Here is a 22,340-nt window from a genome sequence, read left to right as displayed (position 1 = left end):
AGTAAAAATAACGTATATTTTCTTCTTATTATAGCTTTGGGCCATATCACTGAAATACACAAAACTCTGCAATTCTATACATTAATTTATAATTCTCATATAAGATTTATAAACAGAAGTCGAAGTAAAGTTTTTAAACACCTATCATTGTGTTAGACAGAAAGTTACTCCCCATCCCAATTCCCATATTATTGTTTTAACGTCTGATGTTACTATTCATATCTGGTGAGTTTTAACTATAGTCAAAATAGTTTGTAAGTACTAATTCACTGATGCGCTTTGATAATAAAAATAATAACTGGAATTCATACAGAGCTTTGGAGTCAGTCTGGCATAATGATAAGAGAGTCATCCTTGAAGTAGGGAATATCTGGGTTCAAGTTTTGCCTTTGAGACATACTATCTATGTGAGCATGGGGATTCCATTTAATCTTGGTGTTTGAAATCACTCTCAATGACTCTAAGATACAGATGAGTTGATGAGCTGTAGTGACAATGAAAGTTCCACTGATTGGGAGTCTCTACATGAAAAAGATGTTAGGTCAAAGCTAGCTGTCTTATGTGTCTAAAATTTTAAAAGCACTCCATAGATATCTTTGTTAAGAACCACAAAAGCCATGTGAGGTAAGTACTTTCAGTATTACTATTCCCATTTTATAAATGATGAAGAAGATGTAAGAGGATTACCTGATCCTTCCTTTGACTATAATGGGCTAACTTTCTATTTCTTAATACTATTGCCTGAATTGTCATTTCTGTACCTATACATAGACAAAATCATCGCCAACTTCTAATATTTTGATTTAAAGGAGTGTATTAGAAGTGGTGTGATGTGATGAGGATTTTAGCTTGTCATTCCATTTCAAAATAAGCCCTACAATGCTGGACTACTGTCCCAAACCATAGCAAAACAATCATCTCCAGGTTTTTAGTTATATTACTGGGTATATATATAATAAGGCAAGTCTTGTTTTTACTGCTCTTAACTCCACTTATGATCTATATTTAAAATGGTAACATTTTAATAGTACAATGCTTCCCTTTTTAATAAGGAAGTTGCTATAGAGCTATAAACTTTTAAATGAAAAAAGGAAACGTGCTATAGGTTTTAGTGCCTTTATGAATAAATCTTACAACATAATATCCACTTGCTGCTTTTTTGATATAGCTTTGAACATTTTCCTCTCTTACAATGATAAATAATAAGCCTAAAGTAATAGTATTAAAATTTGATTTATGATTTGATATTAAACATAAAAATAAAGGTAACCAAGAGTTCTCTCTTCAGTTTTTAACTATTACAGAGATTTAAAAAAAAGACATAATTTTGGGTAAGAATATTTCATAAATACTTTAATAATTGTCTAAATTGAAAATGATTCCTAAATAATCAGTCAATATTGAGATAGCAGTATTAAACGCATATTTATATGAATGCATATCTAATCCAGGATTATTGTGATGCTAATTGTACCCATCAAGGGAAAATTTTCATCCAAATAATTCTGACACACATGAATAAACTGTTCCTAGGTGCTAAAACCTGAATGCTATTACAAGTCATGTTTTATACCCTTGTTATATAACTCACTGAAACCATTTGTTTTGGCGAAAATGCTTGCTGAATAATATTTCACACAAAGTAGATGGAAGATGCTAAATAAGTATCTTTACTCATTCAGAACTGGTTGAGTAGTCAGAACCCAAGAGTAATCAATCATTTATGGTTAGATGGTAGCTTATCTTCATTGAAAGAGCTTACATTTTTCCTTGGTCCTGTGAGGTCCAACATTTTTATCACTGGCTTACATAAAGTCATTGATGTCTTACACATTACATTTGTAAGACACAAAAAATGGGAAAAAAATAGCTAAAACAACAGATGAAAGAGAAATGGTTCTAAATGATACCCCCTTAAAAACTGGACAAAATATATGATGACAAAATCAGAGTTAAATAGTCTTACCCTTGAGTTTAAGAAATCAATCTCATAAAAATAAGGTGGAGAAGGCTTGACTACATAGGAGTTAAGCTGAAAAATTATATAGTGGATTAGTATACTGCAAATTCAACATAAGTCAACAGTGAGATATGGTGTTCAAGGAAGCTAATTCAAACTTCAGTTCCATTAATAAGAGCATCATGTCTAGGAATAAAGCAGGGAAAATACCAATGTACTCTGACTTGATTAGCCATAACTGGAGTCTTGTATTAATTTCTGAATTTATGGGAGGTGCATATGGTAAAGACAAATCATTTTTAGAAAAAAAATACCTTGGGAAAAACAAACAAATAACTAAGACAAACTGGAAAGCATCTGAAGAAAGATAATCAGGATTTTGAAGTGCTTGTACCCTATAAGGATTAGGTGAATTGGTTATGTTTAGTCCAAAGAAAACATACCTAGTTAGCAGACTATTATTCTTTTGTTTGCAGAGAGTTGCAAAGAGTAGAACTAAAAGGAATGCATGGAAAATACAAAAGAGATTTTGGAATGAAATAAGTGAATGCTCCATGATATTGGGGATATCCCCAAATTTAATCCCCAAATTTCCTTGCAAAATAGTAAATCTCCCTCACTAAATATCTTCCTGCAAAGAAAATTAGATGCTTTTGTTGGTAGAAGTGATTCCTGTCCAAGTACTTGTTGGATTATATTAGGCTTTTGAGATCCCTTCTAACTCAAAGCCTCTAATTTTCATTCAAGAATTATTGGTTAAACACCTGATATTTTTAGAATTAGAATGCCAAGTTAGATAAATACAAAGAATACAAGACTGTGAGAAAGGATACTTTACTTTTCAGCTCTCATTAGTGACATGGACAATATACGTTGAAGGGGTTTAAAAAAAGGAACAGAACTCTATGAGCTGGTATGAATTATAGAGGCATCGCATAAAAATAATGTTGCTTGATCTGAGTTTTAACAAATATTAAAAAGCAGAGAGGAAGATGAATGACTATAAATAAGGGAATAATTATTAGAATAGAGTCCATAGTAGAACATATTAAATTTGATATATCCCTGAGTGTTCAGCTTAGGAAATGTAGGCAAGATTAGAGAAAAGAAAGTTCAGAATGCTATGTTAAAGAGTTTAGATTTTATGCTATATCAGTGGGGATATTCTCAAGATGTCTCAATAGTACTGCAATGTTATAAAAGTTGTGCTTTCTGACAAAATCTACTCCTGCTGGTGTGTAGCATAGCTAAAAGTGTGGAAGTATTGGATATAGAGAGAGTATACATGTTCCCACAGAATATATTTTAAAAACATATATCACTCTTCTTAATAAAGAATTAAGGACTGTGGATGCATAATATTCTACTAACTATTAGCATCACCAGGCATGGTGCTTTGCAAATTTTTACTTGTTATTTACTACAAGGATGAGCTTATGGAAGTATGTCTATCAAGTAATGCCTTTTATATTTAAAAAATCATTACAACTTCATATGACATACTATGATATGGTTGTTCTACTAAGGTGAATGGAGTAGAGAATGAAATGTAAGTGAGAGATATTAGAGACTTTATTGAGGAAGATTCAAAATAAATTCATGTTTCTAAGGGAGACAGTACAAATTTATAGATGTACATATGTGTTCACACACATATCCAAAATTTTATATGATATATGTTCAAATTATATTACATATGGCTTTCAATATTGCTACCCCAAACTAACATTTCATAATGAAACCAGTAAACCATGTTTCAATTTCCAGGTAATCAAAACAAAGAACATGATTCTAAAGCAAGCATTTTTGTTTGGTTGGTTTAGATACATTGGGGTGGAATCTGAATCTTTGATTTCATCACTATGGAAAATCCCTCCACATATGTAGATTAGCAACTGATCTACAACTTTATAGTCTTAAAGAGTGTGGTCTATATATGTGAACTATATATGGAGAATTTAAGTGATTTGTCTGTAGTCTCACAAATAGTATCAAAGGAAGGAATCCATACTAATTCAATGCTTCGTGAATTCAGGACAGCCCTCTATCCATTATGCTATGATATACCATAGTACGGTAATGGTTAACCTATGGCACAGGTGCCAAAGATGACACACAGAGTGCTCTCTGTGGGCAGATGGCCATCCTCCCTTCCTCTCCCTCCAAAAGTTTATTAATAGAAAGGCAGAGGGACTCAGGTGGAACTGCTACCCCTCCTTCACTGCACCTGATGACATTTTTTCACATCCCTACCCCTCTGCCCAGCATCTCAATGGGAATGCAAAATGGCTAAGTTGGGTTGCTCACAGCCAGCAGAGCTTGGGGGAGAGGAGTTCTTGGGTCATTGTCCTCTCCCTCTCTACACTTGAAGAGGACATGCCTGACTTCACACAGCCCTCTTCCCAGAACCACTTTCTCCCTCCCCTGTGTAGGGTAAGGGTGGGCATGCCCAGCACTCAGTGGTGGGGAGGGACATGACACACAGTTTGGGGGGTAGAGGTGGGGCTGGCACTCCATCTTTAAAAGGTTCTCCATAACTGCCATAATATATTACAGTGACTGGAGTGAAGGGTTCTGGGTGCCTACAAGAAAGAATGATTATGGTATTGGCAAAAAGAAGAAAAATAGAGGGAGTATCTGGTTAGCAGGTAAAATGCAGAAGGATATTCATAGGATGATGCTGAATCCAGTTTCATATTTGTTGAATTTGAGATCAATAGACTATCCAGCTGGAAATGATATTGATAAATGGAACTAGAAGTAAATAAACTCCAGAGATATAATGTGGCAATAACTTATGCTAGCTGAATTGAACTTTTTGAAACTAAGTCAATGAACTTGTAGACTGATAAGAGAAAACAATTTTTAAAAGATATAATCTATTTCAAGAGAAGTTTTTATTTCTCAAACTTTTCATTGACCTTCTAAAGACAGTCTAAAACATCAAAGTCTTATAGAATAAGAAGTTCTAAGATTCACAGGTAATTAACCAATCAATCTATATGTATCAAGAACCTATTATTTACATGTAGCAAGGATGAAAGACAAGAGATTAATTACATCACATTAATTGAATCTAACAGAACCCAAATTGTTAAGTCAGAGGTTGAATACATGAATGACTAAGATAATGATCCAGCTGATCATGAAGAGAGGGAAACAGCAAGGAATAATCAGCGATGTTTTTAAGGGTATCTATTTTCTTACTACAATAAGCAATCTTAGATAGAACTGAAAAATAATTTTAAAAAGTATAAGTTATTATGGTACATGCTTTGAGCTATTTAAAACTAGAGATTTGCCTGTTCTACCACTCATAAAGCTTTCTCATCTTTGGATTGGAGGGAAAAACACAGAAATTTATATAAATATAGAGGAAATTCTTAAGCATATGGCAATGTTTTGGTGCTTTATATTGGCTAGACCACACAGTTTAGTTCAGTTTATATATGCAGCAAGAATCTTTGAAGATCTAATTTTAGTCATATAATACTATCCATGGATAACCTTTGGTATTATGGGAGATAAACTTAAAAATATTATGAGGATTAAAGAGAAACTTATCTTTAATACTCAAACAAAACCTGTGAATATACAATTAATGCTTAAGCTACAGAATAAACCATTGGTATTCTTTATTCAGAAAGTATTTATTTTAATTTATGCTTACCTACAATGTTAATCATATGGTGCACAATGCATTCATCTCCTGTAATCCAAGGACGTTTTCCTATTTCATGACCATAGCCTCCCCTGAAATGGAAAAGGGACATGGAAACATCTGAGCTTTTTGTTTGGAAACTATTTCAAGCATTAGAAATTGGCAGCTCTTCAAACAAATCTCCATAACTTCTTTGTAATTATGAAAAAATATTATCAAGCAACAACACTTCAGAATTATTTGGAGTTGTCTATTTTTGTTTTCTGGTTATTTATCCACAGGAGGAAAATAAAATTAATTGATTTTTTTCAATATTTATAGCCTGATTTATTTTCTATGCCATTTCTACTTTAATTGATTTCTTTAATTTACTATAGAATCACTCAGTAGGAAATAAATAGTGCAGTCCTCTTGGTTCCTTAAGATCAAGAGGACAAAGAAAAATATAGTTAAATATTTAGTCAAATTTACAAATTGAATAGGTTTGCAGAGTGTCATCACCCATATCATGCATCTTATAGATAAAATGTAAATATATTGAATATATTACCCAATTTTAATATCATTTCCTGCTTGATTGGTTTTCCTGGGAATTCTCTCTATCTTTCTGCTCCTTATAATACTTGTAAAAAATTAACTTAATTCACAAATATGTTAAATATTTACAATGAACAAGGAACTGGACTAAGTACTAGGGAATACAAAAAACAATAAAATAAACATTCATGAAGCACCTAAAATGTTCTATGTCCAAAGATTTTAATGAATGGATTCTTCATCCTTAAAGAACTGTAAGGCAATATATACCACACATGAGTCATTATGTATAATGAAATATAAGGTAAAATGAATCTAGAGAGATCTTTTCTAAAGTGCTTAGGAAAGAATATGACTCAGAAGATTAGGAACACTTCACAGAGGAGGAGATACAAGAATTTAAAATATATTTTATATGATCTAAAGTATTTATAGCAGATCTTTTTGTAAGTGCAAAAAACTGGAAAATGAAAGGATTTCCATCAATTGGGGAAAAGCTGAAGAAGTTGTACTGTAAGATTATAATGGAGTCTATAATGCTATAAGAACTGATAAAGAAGATAATCACAAAAAAAAATCCTGAACCTATATGAAGAGATAAAAAGTGAAGTGAGCAGAATAAGGAGAAAATTGCACACAGCAAGAACAATAGCATATGATGATCAACTGTGAAAGACAACTATTATCAACAAGGAAAATATCCAAGACAACTCTAAGAGACTCATGCAAAAAATGGGATATCTATCACCATAGAAGGAACAGAGTCCAAATGCAAATTGAAACCATGACATTCCTTATTGCCTCCATGAGTTTTTTTCTAGTGAAAGCAATTTGTTTTCTTTCACAACATAATGAAAAGGGGAAAATGTGTTATAAGTTAATATATGCAATATCTGTACTACATAATAATATTATATTCTAGTATATTACATGTATTATATCATATTATCTTCCTTCCTGGCAAGGAGATGAGAATATGGTTTAAAAAATATCAAGAAAATATTTAAAATTGTAAAATAATTAATTGACATGTAATAAGGAAAAATTAATTTAAGGAAAGGCATCACTGAGGAAGAAACATAAGAACTGAATCTCAAAGAAAGCTAAGAAATCTGAGAAGTAGAAATGACCAAGGAACAGATTCTAGGTACAGAACTTGGTATTTGTGATTGTACAAAGGAAGAATAAAAAATGTGAGCTCAGAGAATAGCTGGTAGTTCAATTTGCATAGAATTATTCTGGTGCTCATGCAGTTTCCAATCTAATAGCAATCAGATAGTCGAGTTTATTTATTTTCTACAGTGTAGTATATTAATTATTATTCAGAGATACAAAATAAATAGAAGAATAAATACAACACAATAAAATATAGGAAAATGAATGAGAAAAACATATATGTTGGTTTAGAAAACATAAAAAAAGAAAATTACAAGTGAAATTTTACAACTGAAATGGGCCAGTAAGACTTTGAGCAAATCATGTAACCTCTCTTAGACTCAATTTCCTTTTTTGTAAAATTAGCAGTTTATAAAAGCCCAAGTTCCTTCATTGTTCGAAATCTATGACCCTATGATTTTTTTCAATTTTCTTTTTCTTTAATTTTATTTTTTCAGATTATATGTAGCTTTGGATGCCATTTTAATAATATTTTTTCTGACATTTTGCAATCTATATTCTCTTCCTCCCTCCTAGCCCTCTCCCCAGTCTACTGAATGCAATATGTATCTCCATGTTTGTCATGTGTTTTAAAAAAAGATAATGCTTATACTATAGAAAAATTCTTGAAGGAAATTAAGTTGAGTGATATGCTTTAGTCTATGTTCAGACTCCACCAATTCTTTCTTTTTTCCCCCTTTTAACAAATTTAGTTCATTTTTCAATGGTTGTGTGATTCATGATTCCCCTTTTTCCTCCCCCCTCCCAGAGATGACAAATAATTCCACTAAGTTATACATGTATCATTGTTCAACACCTATTTCTGTGTTCTTAATATTTGCAGTGATCTTTTTTGCAGTGATTTTTTAATATTAAATCCCTATCAAACCATGTTATTGCTCATATGTTTTTCTTCTGCATTTCTGTTCCCACAGTTCTTTCTCTGGATGTTGTTAGTGTTCTATTTCATAAGATCCTCTGGATTGTTCTGGGTCATTGCATTGCTGCTAGTAAAAAAGTCTATTACAATCAATTGTGCCATAATGTATCAGTCTCTGTGTACAATGTTCTCCTGGTTCTAATCCTTTCACCCTGCATCAATTCCTAGAGGTCTTTTCAGTTCACATGGAATTCCTCTAGTTCATCATTCCTTTCAACAAGGTGCTTTTTCTAAATTTTAATTTCTGCTTCATTAGATGTCAGTTCACCCTTTTCACTTTTAATTTTATTAATTTGATTCTCTTCTTTTTTTTGATTACATTAACCAGTACTTTACCTATTTTATTTGTTTTTTCAAAGTACCAGATCTTAGTCTTATTTATCTGTTCAATATTTTTTTTACTTTCAATTTGATTAATTTCTCCTTTAATTTTTAGGATTTCCAATTTAGTTTTTATCTGGGGATATTTAATTTGTTCTTTTTCTAATTTTTTTAAGTGGTAAGTCAAATTAATTGATTTTTCCCCTCTATATTTTATTGCTCTAAGCACACAGAAATAGAAATTTTCCCCTGAGTACTGCTTTGGCTATGTCCTATAAGATTTGATATGATGTCTCCTCATTGTCATTCTCTTTAATGAAGTCTGTAATTGTTGCTATGATTTCTTTTTTGGCCCACCAGTTTTGAAGAATTAGATTATTTAGTTCCAATTACTTTTAAATTTGCCTTTCTGTGGACTCTTGTTAAGTCTGATTTTATCACATTATGATCTGAAAAAGCTGTATTTATTATTTCTGCTTTTCTGCATTCATTTGCAGTATTTCTATTCCCAAGTACATTGTTGATCTTTGTATATGTACCATGTACTGCTGAGAAGGTTTATTCATTTTGATTCCTATTCAGTTTTCTCCAGATATCTAATAACTCTAATTTTTCTAGCATTTCATTCACTTTCCTCAAATCTTTCTTATTTATTTTTCTGTTTGTTTTATCTAGTTCTGAAAAGGGAAGTTTGAGATCCCCCACTGATATCATTTTACTATATATTTCTTCCTTGAGCTCTTTCAATTTTTCCTTTAGAAATCTAGATGCTCTACCATTTGGTGCATAAATGTCTATTAATGATTTTACTTCATTGTTTATAGTACTTCTTGGCAAAATGTAATTTCCTTCCTTATGTATTTTAATCAGATCAATTTCTACTTTGGCTTTGTCTGGTATCATGATTGCTACTCCTGCTTTTTTTTTTTTACTTTAGATGATGCATAATAAATTCTGCTCCAGTGTTTTATCTTGAATCTGTGTTTGCCTCCCTGCCTCAAAGTTGTTTCTTGTAAAGAACTTATAATAGGATTCTAGTTTTAATCCACTCTGCTATCTGCTTCTGTTTAATGGTTGAGTTCATCCCATTCATATTAAGCATTATGATTTCCTTCCATCATATTACCCCCTTTAAAAATCCTGTTCTATTCCCTTTATCACTGTTCCAACTCACCAGTATTTTGCTTTTTGTCACCCCCCCACTTCCTCCTCCCTCCAATTACCTACCTCTTCTCTTGTCTTATTACCTCCCTACTTCTCTGTGGGGTAATATATAAATTTATACCCTACTCAGTATTCTTATTTTACCCTCTGAGCCCTTTACAATTAAAATAAAGTTTAAGCATTTCCCATCACCACCCTTATCCTCACCTCTTTATAATGATTTTTATGCCTCTTTATGTAATATAATTTACTCCATTCTATCCCTTCCCTTTTTTCCCAGTGAAACAATCTAATCTCTTGATTGATTTTTTACATATCATTCATATGCCTACATATCATATCATACATATTGTTTCATATCATACTTGTATATATCACATCATCATAATCAGCTTACTTTTCCACCTTCTTTCTGGGTAAATACCTGGTATCTTCTCTACTACTAAGAGTAGTTGAGAATTATAGGAACCCCCTGCCCCCATAAGAATATACTGTTTCGATGGATAGGTGACTCTGGGTTGTAAATCCAAATCTTTTGCCTTCTGGAATGCCAAATTCCATTCCTTTCAATCCTTTAATGTAGAAGCTGCTATGTCCTATGTGATTCTGATTGTAGCTCCATGGTATTTGAATAGTTTCTTTCTGGCTACCTGCAGTATTTTTGAGTGGCTTGGTGACTCTTGAATTTAACTGCTATATTCATGGTTTTTGTCAATTAAGGATTTCTTTTTGGAGGCAATCTGTGAATCACTTAAATTTAAATTTTAGTTTCTTGTTAAAGGATGTCTGCGCAGTTATATTTGATAATTTCTTGTAATATGATGTCCAAGGGTTTTTCTTCATCATGGCTTTTAGGTAGCCCATTAATTCTCAAATTGTCTCTCCTAGATCTATTTCCTAGGTCAGTTATTTTTTTAATAAGCTATTTCATGTTTTCCTCTGTTTTTTTTCATTGCTTTGGCTTTCCTTTATTTGTTTCAAGCTATTATTTCTTGATTTGTCATGAAATCATTAGTTTCTAGATGATCAAATCTGATTTTTAAGGCCTGATTTTCCTCTGCCAGTTTTTCATTTTCCTTTTTCAATTGACCCATTTCTCCTTGCATTAATTTCCTTTTACCTTGCATCACTTTTATTTCTCCTTGTATTACTTTCATTTCTCTTTCTTACTTTTCCACTGTCTTTCTTAATTGGTTTTTGGAGTCTTTTTGAGTTCTTCCAGAATATGTGTCCAATCCATATTCTTCTTTTGGACTTTGGGTGTGTTTCCTAGCTTTCCCTGTTCTCTTCTGTGTCTGGCCTTGTTCTTTGTCTTTATAAAAAAATTCTTTAAAGTTTGGGGCTTTTTTGTTGTTTGCTCATTTTCCTTATCTAATTATAGGCAGGTTTGTGGGGATTATATGATGGTCTGAGGGTTGAGTGCTCTGAGAGCCTAGTCCCCCTGTTGATTCAATTGGTTCTTATGATGCTGATAGCTTAAAAACTCGATTTAGGCTTAGGTGTAATCTTTTGACCTCACCCTGATCTTAATCAGTTCATGGACTAATCAAATTCTCTCCTCAGGCTTAGCATCAAGTTTTTGGTCTCACTGTGTACTTGATCCAAACAGGCATGCCCTTGATTGTCCTGTCTTGGAGCTCTGTCCTAAGCTTTAGGTAAAAGGATCAATACTTAGTACTTAGTACTTAGTACTTCCCTTCCCTTCCCAAGGTGTGCATTAAGTCCTTGTCATAAGTCCAGGCCAGAATTCTGTGGGCTGAGTTACTGGACTTCACAGGTTTGAAATTTCAAGGATTATGGTTTGGCTTTTACTTCTTTTTGCTCAGGCAGGGTCTCAGGATCTAGATGTTGGCTCAGACATAGGTTCCCAAACCTTGGACTTCAGATGTGGGTTGGGGGAGTATGACTTGCTCTTCCATCCTTGCTACAGCTACTTGCTAAGTTTGCTCTTCTCTCATCCTGGTGACCCAGATTTTCATTGCCTATCTTTTGAGTTTTTCTCTTTTTGAAAGTTGTTTCCACTCTATCTCTTTGTTGGTTCTTTCATTCCTGTATTTTGTTTTTTGGTGATAATTTAATTTTGGATAGGGAGGATTCTCATAGCTGAGGCTGAGGATTACTCTGACATCTTGGATCCACCCCTGGAAGTCCACCATCAATTCTTTCATTGGCAGTAGATAACCTTTTTCTTCATGAGTCCCTTGGAGTTGTCCTGGATTCTTTATTTTATGAGAGAAAAATTCTTCTACTGCCTTATATATGATTAGATTTTAATGTTATCAGTAGTCTTGATATAGTCATAATTTAAATTCTAACATAATTAACAGAAGTCATGACTTTAGCAGACTTTTGTGAATATTCTGGTATAAGTATTAAGATTTTAGGATTAAGGAAATAACTGCTTTTGCAAGACCTTAGTGACAGTTCCACCCTTCAATGTTGCTATATCAGATACCCTAACTTGTGATCCATAATACATCAGGATGCTCGACCATTAGTTCAGAACCTGGCACCACTCATCACTACTTAGTCTTAGCCCATGCATCACCCCTTTACCCCCATTCTATCAAGTGATTCTTAAGTCATGTTCAAAAGATTTATTTTACCAAATAAGAGGTGATTCCCAGCTGACCTAACTGATAAATATTTCTCCTGGGTGTCTCTATTCTTTGAGGGATATGACTATTTTGTACTATTTTTGTACTGGTATAAAAGTTGTCTAATTATTTGGGGTATAAAGGAAGACCTTTCACAGTGGTCAGGGTTCTCTGGTCATGACCAGGCATCTAGCTTTGTTCTGGGACCACCCGCCCCCCACAATAAACCTATCTTTCTTTATGGCTTGGATATTTTGTTTATCATTTGAGTACTTATGGTTAGAAAAACAATTTGTTGATAATAATTAAGTAATTCACAGTTGATCATTGAACTCTATTATTGTCACTGTGTACAACATTCTTCTTACTTTACTTTGTGTCACTTCATTTAAATCTTTTCAAGTTTTTTTTTGCATCATCTTGTTTGTCATTTTTTATGGCACCATAGTATTCCATTAGAATCATACACCACAACTTGTTCAGCCATTCCCAATTGATGGACATTCCTTCAACTTGCAATTATTTGTTACCACAAAAAGAGCTGTTCAAAATAATTTTGTATAGGTACAAAAGTCTTTTTTCTCCCATCTTTGATCTCTTTGGTATAAAGACAGAGTAGCGGTATCCCTGACTAAAAAGGTATGAACAATTAGATGTCCCTTTGCGCATGGTTCCAAATTGCTCTCTAGAAGAGTTATATTAGTTCATTACTCCACCATGAGCATATTAGTGTTCTAATCTCCCCACATCCTATATAAGACTAATCCTTTTCCTTTCTTGTCATATTAGCTGGTTTGATAGGTGTGAAGTGGTATCTGAGATTGTTTTAAACTGCAATTCTCTAATAGTGATTTGGAGCAATTTTCCCCATGAATAAAGAGAGTTTTCATTTCTTCATCTTAGTACTATTTGTTTTTATCTTTTGACCATTTGTCATATGGGGAATGTCTTGTATTATTATGAATTTGACTTCATTTTCTATGTATAAGAATTTAGATCTTTGTAAGAGACATTTTCTATATCTTTTTTCCTAACTTTTTATTTCCCTTCTTTTTTAAAATAATATTTTATTTGATCATTTCCAAGCATTATTCATTAAAGACAAAGATCATTTTCTTTTCCTCCCCCCACCCCCCATAGCTGATGCGTGATTCCACTGTGTGTCACATGTGTTCTTGATTCGAACCCATTTCCATGTTGTTAATATTTGCATTAGAGTTATATTTAGAGTCTCTCCTCTGTCATGTCCCCTCAACCGCTGTAGTCAGGCAGTTGCTTTTCCTCGGTGTTTCTATTCCCATAGTTTATCCTTTGCTTATGCATAGTGTTTTTTCTCCTAGATCTCTGCAGATTGTTCAGGGATATTACACCACTACTAATGGAGAAGCCAGTTACGTTCAATTATACCACACTGTATTAGTCTCTGTGTACAATGTTCTCCTGGTTCTGCTCCTCTCTCTCTGCATCACTTCCTGGACATCGTTCCAGTCTCCACGGAATTCCTCCACTTTATTATTCCTTTTAGCACAATAGTATTCCATCACCAACATATACCACAATTTGCTCAGCCATTCCCCAATTGATGGGCATCCCCTCGTTTTCCAGTTTTTGGCCACCACAAAGAGTGCAGCTATGAATATTTTTGCACAAGTCTTTTTGTCCATTATCTCTTTGGGGTACAGACCCAGCAGTGCTATGGCTGGATCAAAGGTTAGACATTCTTTTGTCGCCCTTTGGGCATAGTTCCAAATTGCCCTCCAGAATGGTTGGATCAGTTCACAACTCCACCAGCAATGAATTAATGTCCCTACTTTGCCACATCCCCTCCAGCATTCATTACTTTCCTTTGCTATCATGCTAGCCAGTCTGCTTGGTGTGAGGTAATACCTCAGAGTTGTTTTGATTTGCATCTCTCTGATTATAAGAGATTTAGAACACTTCTTCATGTGCTTATTAAGAGTTTTGATTTCTTTATCTGAGAACTGCCTATCCATGTCCCTTGCCCATTTATCAATTGGAGAATGGCTTGATGTTTTGTACAATTGATTTAGCTCTTTATAAATTTGAGTAATTAAACCTTTGTCAGAGGTTTCTATGAAGATTGTTTCTCAATTTGTTGATTTCCATCTGAATTTGGTTACATTGGTTTTCTTTGTACAAAAGCTTTATAATTTGATGTAGTCAAAATTATTTATTTTACATTTTGTGATTCTTTCTATGTCTTCCTTGGTTTTAAAGTCTTTCCCCTCCCAAAGGTCTGACATGTATACTGTTCTGTGTTTACCCAATTTACTTATGGTTTACTTCTTTATGTTTAAGTCATTCACCCATTTTGAATTTATCTTGGTGTAGGGTGTGAGGGGTTAATCTATTCCTAATCTCTCCCACACTGTCTTCCAATTTTCCCAGCAGTTTTTATCGAATAGTGGATTTTTGTCCCCAAAGCTGGGATCTTTGGGTTTATCGTATACTGTCTCGCTTTCCCCAAGTCTATTCCACTGATCTTCCTTTCTGTTTCTTAGCCAGTACCAAATTGTTTTGATGACTGCTGCTTTGTAATATAGTTTAAAGTCTGGGACTGGAAGACCCCCATCATATGTGGTTTTTTTTCCATTATTTCCCTGGATATCCTTGATCTTTTGTTATTCCAAATGAATTTTGTTATGTTTTTTTCTAAATCAGTAAAGAAATATTTTGGGAGTTCAATGGGTATGGCACTAAATAGATAAATAAGTTTGGGTAGGATGGTCATTTTTATTATATTGGCTCATCCTATCCATGAGCAGTTAATGTTTTTCCAATTGTTCAAGTCTAGTTTTAGTTGTGTGGAGAGTGTTTTGTAGTTGTGTTCATATAGTTCCTGTGTTTGTCTCGGGAGATAGATTCCTAGGTATTTTATTTTGTCTAAGGTGATTTTGAATGGGATTTCTCTTTCTAGTTTTTGCTGCTGAGCTGTGTTGGAGATATATAGAAATGCTGATGACTTATGTGGGTTTATTTTGTATCCTGCAACTTTGCTAAAATTGTTGACTATTTCAATTAGCTTTTTGGTTGAATCTCTAGGATTCTTTAAGTAGACCATCATGTCATCTGCAAAGAGTGATAACTTGGTCTCCTCCTTGCCTATTTTGATGCCTTCAGTTTCTTTTTCTTCTCTAATTGCTACTGCTAGTGTTTCTAGTACAATGTCAAATAGTAGAGGTGATAATGGGCATCCTTGTTTCAATCCTAATCTTATTGGGAATGGGTCTAGTTTATCCCCATTGCAGATGATATTAACTGATGGTTTTAGATATATACTGTTTATTATTTTTAGGAACGACCCTTCTATTCCTATGCTTTCTAGTGTTTTTAATAGGAATGGGTGTTGTATTTTATCAAAGGCTTTTTCTGCATATATTGAGATAATCATGTGGTTCTTGTTGGTTTGCTTGTTGATGTGGTCAATTATGTGGATGGTTTTCCTAATATTGAACCAGCCCTGCATCCCTGGTATAAATCCTACTTGATCATGATGGATGACTCTTCTGATCACTTGCTGGAGTCTTTTTGTTAGTATCCTATTTCAGATTTTTGCATCTATATTCATTAGGGAGATTGGTCTATAGTTTTCTTTCTCTGTTTTTGACCTGCCTGGTTTTGGAATCAGTACCATGTTTGTGTCATAAAAGGAGTTTGGTAGAACTCCCTCTTTGCTTATTATGTCAAATAGTTTGTATAGTATTGGGATTAACTGTTCTCTGAATGTTTGGTAGAATTCACTGGCGAATCCATCAGGCCCTGGGGATTTTTTCTTAGGAAGTTCTTTGATGGCTTGTCGGATTTCATTTTCTGATATGGGATTATTTAAGAATTCTATTTCCTCTTCTGTTAGTCTAGGCAGTTTGTATTTTTGTATATATTCATCCATATCACCTAAGTTGGTGTATTTATTGCCATATAATTGGGCAAAGTAATTTCTAATGATTGCCTTAATTTCCTCTTCATCGGAGGTGCTGTCCCCCTTTTCATCTTTGATGCTGTTAATTTGCTTTTCTTCCTTCCTTTTTTTTAATTAGATTGACCAGTACTTTGTCTATTTTGTTTGTTTTTTCAAAGTACCAGCTTCTTGTCTTATTTATTAAATCAATAGTTCTATCACTTTCGATTTTATTAATTTCTCCCTTAATTTTTAGGATTTCTAATTTGGTTTTCTGCTGGGGGTTTTTAATTTGATCGCTTTCGAGTTTTTTCAATTGCATTTCCAATTGATTGATCTCTGCTCTCCCTTGTTTGTTAATATAAGCTTTCAGGGATATGAATTTGCCTCTGATTACCGCTTTGGCTGCATCCCAAAAGGTTTGAAAGGATGTTTCGCCATTGTCATTTTCCTTGATGAAATTATTAATTGTTTCTATGATTTCTTCTTTAAACGGTTTTGGAGTATCATATTGTTTAATTTCCAATTAGTTTTTTTATTTGGTTTCCCATGTACCTTTACTGATCATTATTTTTATTGCCTTGTGATCTGAGAAGGCTGCAGTTATTATTTCTGCTTTTCTGCATTTGTGTGCTATGTTTCTGTGACCTAATGTATGGTCAATTTTTGTGAATGTGCCATGTGGTGCTGAGAAGAAGGTGTATTCCTTTTTATCCCTATTTATTTTTCTCCATATGTCTATTAATTCTAATTTTTCTAAGATTTCATTCACTTCTTTCACCTCTTTCTTATTTATTTTTTGGTTTGATTTATCTAAATTTGATAATGGTTGGTTTAAGTCTCCTACTAATATGGTTTTACTGTCTATTTCTCCCTTCAATTCTCCTAGTTTCTCCATTAGAAATTTGGGTGCTATATTATTTGGTGCATACATGTTGATTAGTGATATTTCCTCATTATCTAAAGTCCCTTTAAACAAAATATAATTACCTTCCCTATCCCTTCTGATCAGGTCTATTTTTGCTTTGGCTTTATCAGATATCATGAGTACCACTCCTGCCTTCTTTCTGTCAGTTGAGGCCCAGAAGGTCTTATTCCATCCTTTAATTCTGACCTTGTGCGTGTCAACCCGCCTCATGTGTATTTCTTGAGGACAACATATGGTAGGGTTTTGGATTCTAATCTATTCTGCTATTCGTCTACGTTTTATGGGTGAGTTCATCCCATTCACGTTCAAAGTTATGACTGTCATTTGTGGACTCCCTGGCATTTTGATATCCTTCCCTAGTTCTAACCTTTTCTTCTTTCTCTCTACCTTTTAGTCCAGTGATTTACTTTGAATCAGTCCCCCTTGTCCCCTCCCTTGATGTTTCCCTTTTTAGTCCCTCCCTTTTTCTTCCTTCCCCCTCCCCCCTCTCTTTCCCTCCCTTTTTGTTCTCCCTCTCCCCCTCCCCCCCTTGGTTTTCCCTTCTCCTTACCCTTGTTGGGTAAGATAGAATTCAAGATCCCAATGGATCTGGATGTTTTTCCCTCTCAGAGTTAATTTCCCTGAGAGTAAGGTATAAGTAAAAATTCTCTTCCTCTCCTTCTTATAGGAGTTTTTTTCCCATCCTTTTCCCATGTGAATCTTTGTGTGAGAAAGATTATTCTATTTGGTCTTTCTTTTCCTCCTATTTACACATTATATTTTCCCCACGTGTTAGTATACATAGATTGATATAAATGTAGTCCTTATAGAAGAGAGTTTGAGGAAAAGAAGATGATAACATTTTTTCCTTTTCCCTTTCCTTCATATTTACCTTTTCAGGTATTCCATGCTCTTTGTTTTTCAATATCGAACTTTCCACAGAGCTCTGGTCTTTTCATCGCAAAAAGTTAGAAATCTTTTATTTTGTTTAATGCCCATAATTTCCCTTGGAAGTATATAGTCAGTTTTGCTGGATAGCTGATTCTTGGTTGAAGACCCAGCTCTCTTGCCTTTCTGAAGGTCATGTTCCATGCCTTAGGATCATTTAGAGTAGAACTTACAAGGTCCTGTGTGACCCTGATTGGCATTCCTTTATATCTAAATTGTCTTTTTCTGGCTTTTTGTGGGATTTTTTCTTTTGTTTAAGAGTTTTGGAATTTGGCAATTACATTCCTGGGAGTTGTCTTTTGGGGGTTTAGTGTAGAGGGTGTTCTGTGAGCTCTTTCAGTGGCTGTATTGCCCCCTTGTTCTAGAATCTCTGGGCAATTTTGTTTGATTATCTCTTGTATTAAAATGTCAAGTTTGATGTTTATTTCTGTCTTTTCTGGAAGTCCAATTATTCTTAAATTATCTCTTCTCCCTCTATTTTCCAAATCTGTCCCTTTGTCAGTGAGATATTTTATGTTCTCTTCTAATTTCTTGGTCTTTTGGCTTTGCTTTATTAGTTCTTGCTTTAAAGCCTGGTTTTCTTTTACAGTTTGGTCAAACTGGTTTTGTAGATGCGTGAATTTCTTTTGCATTATTTCCCACTTTTCCTCCCGGAAGGCTTCCATCTTTTTGGTCATTTCTGATTCAAATTCTTCATGGGTTTGTGGAGGGTTTCCATTTCCTTTGCAAGGTATCGAAGCACTTGCTTGTGTTTCCTCTTCTATCTCCTCTGCGTTTTTGTATTTTTGCTCTATAAAATGTGTCCAAAGTTGCCCCCTTCTTCTTGTTTCTTTTGGAATTTTGTGGCTTTTGTGCTTCTGTGGAGTTTGCCATCTCTATCTGAGTGGGGAGGATTAGCTTTTCTTATCTCTGTCTGGTGTTTAGAGGTTTTAGCCCTAGGGAGATTGTCCGTTCTATGCAGTTGTTATTCTGTCTTCCCAGGGAGCCAGGAATTGCTGCTGTGTCCCTGTTACTGCCCTCCTCTCCTTGGCACCCTCCTGATGCTTCTCCATTGTCTTACTTCCAGACTCTGAGCCTAGGTTGGCCCTTGTTCCTGTGCCTTAGCAGGTCAGCTGCAGCACTCTGCAGGGGGAGGGGCCGTGGCTTCCTGGAGCTCAGAGGGCTCCTAATGAGATTAGCTTTCCCTGGGTTGAATTTAGTATGCCTTGAGGCAGGGACTTTTTTCGTGAGACTCCAATGGAAGGATCCAGCCAGGGGGTTACAAGCTCCCCCCTCTCTCTCTGTTTCCCTGCTGTCTGGGTGTTCCCTCGACTGGGTCAGGTTGTTTTCAGGAAGCTGCCTTCAGAATAGCAGGCCATGGAGCTCTGAGGTTGCCTCTGCTGCCTCGGACTCAGACTCTGGGCTCTGGGTTGGGGGGGATGGGTCCTAGGACCTTCCTTCTGCCTCCCCCTTAGGTCCCAGTGGTCTCAGGTTCTGGCTTTTGGGGGGGGGCCTTACCTTTTGATTCAGGTCCAGGTCCAGGAGGAGGACTCCTGGGGTCTATGTTGTTGATCGCTTTGGATTTTGGTGCCCTAGGAGCATTTGGTTTGAGATCGGTAAGGAAAGGTTTCAGGAGATCTGGACTTTAGCTTTCTCTAAGCCGTCATCTTGACTGGAAGTCCCTTATTTCCCTTCTAAACTTGGTTGCATTATTTTAGTAGAAAATCTTTTTTTTATTTAATCAAGTCAAAGTTATCTATTTTCCATGATCCTGTGATAATTAAATTTTCATTTTTGATATTTTACTGTAGTTAATTTTACTAATTAGAAAATTATAGTGAGGAGTGAATCAATGATTTATTAAAGAATACATAGTGAGTTAATGCAGTGTAATAACTAAGACTCATATATGCTACATTTAAATCTAGTGTTTTATCAAATACAATAACATACTAGGTAAAAAGTAGTAATAATAACAATAATTTAAATAGAGCACCTACAGGTTGTAAAATACACATATGTTATCTAGTTTGTTTCTTGCAACAATCCTGTGAGATAAGTAGTGTAATCATTATGTCTGTTAAATAAATTAATTAATTAAGGATCAAAGAAATAGAGACTTACACATAAGTCACATTTCTACTAATCATGGCAAAGAGAAAACTATAACCAGTGATTCTGATTCTAACACCAAAACTCTATTTAATACATTAATACTCTATTTAATAAAGCTACCTGTTAGTTGTATTTGTCTTAGCTAATAATTAATCAATAAACATTTAATTAGCAACTATTTTGTACCAGTAACTTTGATAACTGTTGCAGATACAAAAAAATGCAAGATCTAATCCTTGCCCTCAACCAGCTTGCATCCTAATGGGGGAGACAATAGGCAAACTTATATAAATGAAGCTATATGCAGTACAAATAGAAAATAATGAATAGAGACAAGGCATTAGAATTAGGAAGAGTTGGGCACAATTCAATGTAAAAGATAGGATTTTAGTTGAGACTTAAAGGAAACCAGTGACACATATAGGTTGAATTGAGGAAACAGAAGATTACTGAAATCCTCAATTCCTGAACTGAGTTCAGAGACCCTCCTCTGAACTCCTGACTCCTGAACTGAGTTTAGAGCTCCAATTCAGCTTCCAAACTGAACTAAAAACAAACTGAACTGAATTCTCCTTTTAAGAAATTTTCTCTTGTGCCACCTCCCCTAAATTTTCACATCTACCAATCACAGTAGACTCTTTTTCCCAGGACTGCCCATTCTTAGTTCTCACCACTCTTTAGTTCTCACCTTCTCTGAGTAGACTAAAACTTCACACCTCTTTTGTTAAGCTTGCCTTTTGTATGTTGCTTGACCTTTTAGTGATTAATTTAACCTTTATAGGTACTTAGCACCCTTTTGTATTAGATCTAAAAATAGACCACCTAGCTTAGGGTTTTTGCTTCACTATAAGTATGAGTTGGGGACTTTTCATTGTTCAATCAGGAATTTGCAATTTTAACTTCCCCTAAGGCACTGTTTGAGCAGGGTGGAGTAATTTTAAAGTTCTCAATACATTCCTGTCCAAGTACCTCCATTGTTAAAAATGGAGAATAGATTAGTCAAATCTTCTGAAGTAGAGTCTGAGCAGCTTTAAGATTCACACCTCCTTGGGAGGTAGTATGATGCAGAATGAAATGTGTACAGGATTTGGAATGAAAAGACTTGAATTCTGATCTCAGCTCTGCCACTTAACCTTATGATTTTGAGCTAAATTATTTGGTGTCTTTGGACCACCAATTCTTATCTCAAAAATGAAAAGATTGTCTAAATTACCTCTACTAGTTCTTCTAGCACCAAATTTGTTATTCTATGAATTGTGTTGATTTCTTTGGGAGACAATAAGTGTTAATACTTCATCTTGAGAATGTTTTATAGAATGCCCTTTTTTTAAAAATAAGAATATTGGGAAAATTGACATTATGATACTTTTCCAAACTTAGCCCTGATGTCAGAACTAGGAAACAGCTCATCATTTCATCAATCAACATCTATTTATTTCCTGCTATATGAAAGATATGCTCATAATTCCTGCATCATACAAATATATCAAGATATAGTCCCTGACATTAAAGAGTGATGACAATTGATGTAGACATGACATATACTCATAAAATAGTAACAATATCAGGTTGTCTTCAGGGGCCTATTACTAAATGCTAAATGTTAAATTTTCATATAGAGTTAGCACTTTTGGTTTTTGGAGGATAGAACTATTTAGGGATATAGTCAGCAATGGTTAATTAACTGCAATTAATGGAATTATTCTCCATGAACTTTTCCACATGTGAATAGATAAATACACTCTGGACATCTATAATCATTCTCATTCTAACTCACAGAACAATGTCAATCAACAAGAACAAGTATCTATTATGTATTAGAAATTGTGTTAGCCATTGTCTAGAACCCTACAGTGAGATCTCTGAGTTTAGTGAAAGATTCTGAAGAAAACTGAAAAAGCTATCTAAGTTATACCTGAATTGCCCTCTATCAACAAGGAGTGTACAACATTGGACCAAACACTGTTTTTTTTTTTAACTTGGAAAGCAAATATATAAGTATTTTCTCCTCCATTTCCTCACAAATCAGTTCAAAATGGTTGCTTCTGGCAGTTAAGATGAGGATTGTAGGAGTTTTCCAAAAGCTCTTTAGTTAACTTTCCTAAGGAAAGAGGGGTTGACAGGATCACATAGTAGT

General features: G+C 34.4%; 1 protein-coding gene across 1 annotated transcript in view; it reads right to left on the bottom strand.

The window, feature by feature from the left end:
* Window positions 1–22,340, bottom strand: part of KYNU (kynureninase) — a 147,296-nt gene that overhangs the window by 76,615 nt on the left and 48,341 nt on the right. The window contains exon 4 of the mRNA XM_001371076.3: window positions 5,631–5,713. Coding sequence (XP_001371113.1) covers window positions 5,631–5,713 — 83 coding nt within the window. The remainder of the gene's footprint in view (window positions 1–5,630; window positions 5,714–22,340) is intronic.

The sequence above is a fragment of the Monodelphis domestica genome, chromosome 4 (assembly GCF_027887165.1).
Source record: "Monodelphis domestica isolate mMonDom1 chromosome 4, mMonDom1.pri, whole genome shotgun sequence".
Classification (NCBI taxonomy): domain Eukaryota; kingdom Metazoa; phylum Chordata; class Mammalia; order Didelphimorphia; family Didelphidae; genus Monodelphis; species Monodelphis domestica.
Note: the sequence above shows the minus strand (reverse complement) of the source record. Positions and strands in the feature narration are given on the sequence as shown.